Source organism: Triturus cristatus, chromosome 2_1 (genome assembly GCF_964204655.1).
Source record: "Triturus cristatus chromosome 2_1, aTriCri1.1, whole genome shotgun sequence".
In the NCBI taxonomy this organism is placed as follows: domain Eukaryota; kingdom Metazoa; phylum Chordata; class Amphibia; order Caudata; family Salamandridae; genus Triturus; species Triturus cristatus.
This window is the reverse complement of record NC_140581.1, coordinates 1,014,030,610-1,014,035,686: the sequence shown is the minus strand read 5'-3', so window position 1 is coordinate 1,014,035,686 and position 5,077 is coordinate 1,014,030,610. Positions and strand designations below refer to the sequence as shown.

General features: G+C 42.9%; 1 protein-coding gene across 1 annotated transcript; it reads right to left on the bottom strand.

Annotated features, from left to right (window-relative positions):
• Positions 1–2,914: 2,914 nt before the first annotated feature.
• LOC146866236 (general transcription factor II-I repeat domain-containing protein 2-like) lies at positions 2,915–3,838 on the bottom strand. The gene has a single exon (XM_085640478.1). The coding sequence runs from the start codon at positions 3,836–3,838 to the stop codon at positions 2,915–2,917; it is 924 nt and encodes a 307-aa protein (XP_085496604.1).
• Positions 3,839–5,077: the final 1,239 nt, after the last annotated feature.

The following is a 5,077-nucleotide window of genomic DNA, read 5'->3' as shown; positions in this document are numbered from 1 at the left end:
GATGCACCGAGCCTGTTGCGTGTGCGATCTTGCTGCGTTGACAAAGATGGCGCTCCGCGAGGAAGCGACGATCCGGATTCGATGCGGGGAAAATGGCGAACGCTCGGCGTCCGCGCTGCGATGATCCTGTTGCGATGATTTCCAGATAGCGGGCGTTTTCAGGCCCGCAGACAGGTACTGCGACGATCTTTGGATAGCGGGCGTTTTCAGGCCCGCAGACAGGTGCTGCGACGATCTTCGGGGTTAGCGAGCACTCGGCGACAGCGGAGCGGCGATCTTTCTCACGCTCACCAGCTGCAGCGGCTCGCTAACGGAGGTTAGCGACGATTTCCAGCTCTCTCTTCTCAGCAGTAGAACTAGAGGCCCTGGAACACACAGGAGCCTCACCTGCAGATAGTGATCCTCGCTGGGAGGACACAGGAGGCTGATGGTGGAGTCTGATGTGCCTGAGACTCCAGCAGGAGGCTAGCTCTCTCCTAGCCCTTGGGTGATTGCTGTAGCCCAAAAATAAAAGTCCAATCAAAGTTCTTTTCCTCTTCCTGAAGTCCAGTAGTAACAGCTGCAGGCCAGTCCCAGAAACAGCACACAAGGCACAAGGACAGTCCTTCTCTTGCAGATTCCTGTAGCCACACGGACAGAGGTTCTTCTTGTTATCCAGGAGCAATACAAATTGTAGGGGTTTGTGCACAAATATTTATACCCCCAAAGTCTTTGTTCTTAGGGGTCCCAAGTCTCTGAACCCAGCCAGAACCAGTTCTGCCCAGCCCTGGAGCACTTTGTTGATCAGGCTGCATCCTTCCTTTCAGAAAGAGGGGGTCTGCCTCAGACGCACAGTGGGAGGTGGAGCCAGCGTTCACCTTGCCAGGCACAGTCCTATTCAAGTGCAGGAGCTACCCCTCCCCTTACACCAAGGCAGGTCGCTCTATTCAACCCAGGTCTGACTCAGCCTGCCCTGTCCCTCCAAAACCAGACAGCCAATACACATCATAGCAGAGCAAACTGGAAGGCTTAGGCAAGAAAGTACCTATACTCTAAAAGTGGTAGTTTCAAACACAGAATATAAAAATAACCTTCCCTAAAAGATGTATTTTAATATTCTGAGCTCAGGCATACTAGATTCGTTTTTCTACCATGTTCTGTGGGTCAGTTAGGACTATAGAATGTAATAGCCCAGACCTCCCATCCTGGCCTATGGAGAACAGGTAGCCTTACAGTAGTGAAAAACGAAATGGGGTGTAATTCACTACTAGGACATGCTACATACATCAGGGCATGTCCTACCTTACACATACAATGCGCCCTATTATAAGGGGGGCTTACAAGATGCCAAGGGAAGGTTTAGGGGCTGGGAAGTGGGTGCACTTCACAGCCAAGATGGCAGTTCTGGACTGCACGCAGACACTGCAGTGGCAGGTCTGAGACACACTTTACAAGCTGCTTCTGTGGGTGGCACAAACCAGTGCTGCAGGCCCACCTGCAGCATTCGGTTTACCAGCCCTGGGCACACACAGGCCACGCTACTAGGGACTAACAGGTAAACCAAATAAGCCAATCATGGATGTACCAATTCGTATGTCATCTTTACAAAGGGAGCATTCGCGCTGTGGCACTGAATGGCAGTGGCACAGCGCCCAGAGCATCTATAACCAGCAAAAACACAGCGGAAAAATGGAAGGGAGACTCACGCCAATGGTGCCAGGTCTAACAAGATTTGTAAAGGAACTGTTATTATCTATTGACTTGCGATGAATTTCTGCCTTCCAAATGAAAGATATTGTGTAAAAAATAAGTCATTCTAAAAAATGACTGATAATTCTCATGCTAGTATGAGTATTCCCAATTTCAGAAATGTGCAAATATCTATTGTTTCTAAACTCTATATTTTGTTCCCATTTCAGAAATACATAGGTGTCTTTCATACCGATTTTTCCATGTACACATTTTTACAGAATAATTACTATATACCCGGTACATAATAAAAAACCATTGCAAGTTGCTGCTCAGTTTTTGCCTCTGGGTTCGTCGGGTTCTTGGTGAACCTACAAGTCCTATATATCCCCACAACCAGTAATGTCCAGCGGATGTAATGGTATATTGCTTTCAAAGAGCTGTCATAATTAGACGAAGTTACAGGTGAAAACGTTGACACAAAATGCTAGTTTTTTCAACTAATTTTCAATTTATCCTATATTTAACTGTTAGTTTCTATAAGAAAACCTTGATGGATCTACACAAATGACCCCTTGCTGAATTCAGAATTTTGTCTTCTTTTTGAAAAAAAAACTGTGTAAAAAATGTTGGGTTTCTGACAAAAGTCTGGTATCCCCAAAAAGCTGGGAAAATGGTGATTTCAACCCCACAAACCCTTTTTTGATAACATTTGCAGGGAAAAACCCAGATGCTTTCATTTGCAGCCCGTTTTCCCCATTTTTCCGAAAAAACCCAAAAGTTTGCTGTATTTTGGCTCATTTCTGTAACCCCTCTAGGAGAATCCACAAACCCTGAGTACCTTTAGAATCCCCATGATGTTGGAAGAAAAGGACGCACATTTGGCGTGGATACTTTATAAGGTCAAAAAGTTACAGCGGCCTCAGCGCGCACTACCCCAAATAGCCAAAAAAGGGCGTGGCACAGGAGGGGAAAAGGCCTGGCAGCGAAAGGGTTAATCTTGGTGTTCGTAATGAAACAGATACCTAGGTTTGGGATTTCACCAGGAACTGTCATTGAACAAGTATTGATTGAGAATGCATTCAAATTATTTCAGTGAGAGACTTGACACTGCATGGTGTCCACTAAACCCTTGTAATCTGATGTGTAGCTTGAGAGGGCAACTCTTATGGAGTCATTTAAATGTTCGTCAGTCAGACGTGTGCGAAACTTAGATTTTATGAAGTTCATATCTGAAAATGCTGATTCACAAAAGATAGGTAGAGCCAAATAGGGAAAAAAGTTTCAATGCAGCTGTGTGGATGTTCTCAAACTTTTCAGCATCCACAAGACTCCAGAAATTAATGTCAGATTGCCTTGATTTCAATTCAATGTCATTTTGAAGTGTGACAATCTCCATTTCCATTGTGGTAGAGTCAAGGTTCAAAAGCGCACTAATTGTCTCTGAAATGTCACTAACATCCACTTCCATGAAGGGGTTTGAAGTGAACATCACACAGGGCTCCAGTTGCTCAAAATCACTAAATCTGTCACTGAACTCTTGATTAAGCCTCATGAGGAGGCTACTGTATTTTTCTATGTCCAGGACCTCAGCCTCAGCTTTGTTTTCTGAAAGGATTTGGAGCACAGAAGGAAAGTGCTGCATCTTTCTTTTCTGTACATGCTGTATGAAAAGGTTAAGTTTTGATTTGAAAGTTTTCACAGAACTTACCACGTTGGTTATTGCCTTGTTTTTGCCTTGCAACTCGTAGTTCAATACATTTAATTTTTCTGTCACATCTGTCAAAAAAGCTAAATCGAGCAACCATTGAGTGGTTGATAACAGTGTGGTATCTTCATTTCTAGACCCCATAAAAGCTTTGACTTCTGGCAATAGCGAAAGGAATCTCCGTAGTATTTTTCCCCTGCTAAGCCATCGGATTTGAGTGTGCAGTAAAAGGTCACCATACTCGGCTGCTAGTTCTTCAAGGAACAATTTGAAGGTTCGGTGCTGTTTGGCCTTTGCACAAAATGAATTAATAATTTTAACAACAGGAGTCATCACATGATCAAACCCCATTACCTTGGCACATATTGCCTGTTGATGTATAATGCAATGGTAGTTCAATAACGGAGGGAAATCAGGATCTGCTTTACAATTGGCAATGAAGCCAGAATTACGCCCTATCATTGCGGGTGCACCATCAGTGGTTATCGCCACTAACTTTTTCAATCGGACATTTTGTTTCACAAAATAATTTTTCACCTCACTCTGAATGTCAGATCCTCTGGTTGTGGTTTTCAAAGACAACAAAGTTAAAAATTCCTTTTTATCAGTAAAATCTTCAAAAACCATTCTAACGAACATTGCCAACTGTGCAATATCGCTTGCATCAACAGATTCATCACATTGAAGAGAAAAATATTTGCATGTCTAACTGCTCTATCATGTTGGTCGATAATGCAGATACCCTTCTTGCCATAGTGTTTGACCCTAACTGCACATCTGAAATGTGAGACATCATTTCAGGGCTATTTAAAGTCTTTGAATAAGGAGATGGCCATTAGAAGCATTGCTTCCTTCACAACGGCTCCATCTGAAAATGTTGCTTTGTGCTTAATCAAGTAATGAGTAACTACAAAGGATGCTTCATTTGCCGCAGTGGCCTTCTTCGTTGGCTTTGTAAAAACAGATTGCTGTGTCTGCAATGCAGATTTCAGTTTGTTTACTTTTTGTGACCTCAAGCTGCTTCCTTTAGGGAACTTCCTCTCAAAATGCATGTGCTTGGTTGAAAAATGGCTCTCAACATTGCCTTTTTTTCCCACTGCAACTTTTGCTCCACAGATCAAACATACAGAGTTGTCTTTAATTTGTGTAAATAAAAATTTGTTCTCCCACTCTTGATGGAAGTAGTAGGTCTTACTCTTTGCCCTTTTGGAGGGGCCTGGCTCTTCATCCATGATTAGTTGTTAAGGCTGTAAGCAAGAGTAAAAACGTTGATGAAGTCAACATCCAATCCATAACAGGCAAGAATACCACGTGGACACCTTTAATAATGTTGTATTGCAGACCATTTGTGAGTAGCAGCCATGCTGGTAAATTAAACAGCAAAGATGGAAAGTGAGATAACTAACCCACCTTAGCTAGGTTTAATTATGAACACAGGAGGACTGCTTTTCACAAATGACCTGAGATTTGATTAATTTTGACCAAAGCGTAGTTCTGGGCTTGTATGATCTTTAGTCGTCTTCTATAAATAGGAAGAGGACTTAAAATTGTACCACACAGACCAAGCGCCAAATTCACAATGATGAAGGTTTTGCAAATCAAAATTTGATTGGGTTCTCCTACATTTGTAGCAAACATTGGACTTTTTAAGACAAGCTTCAAAACTACTCCAGGTAATATTCCATGACAGCTGCAGACTTT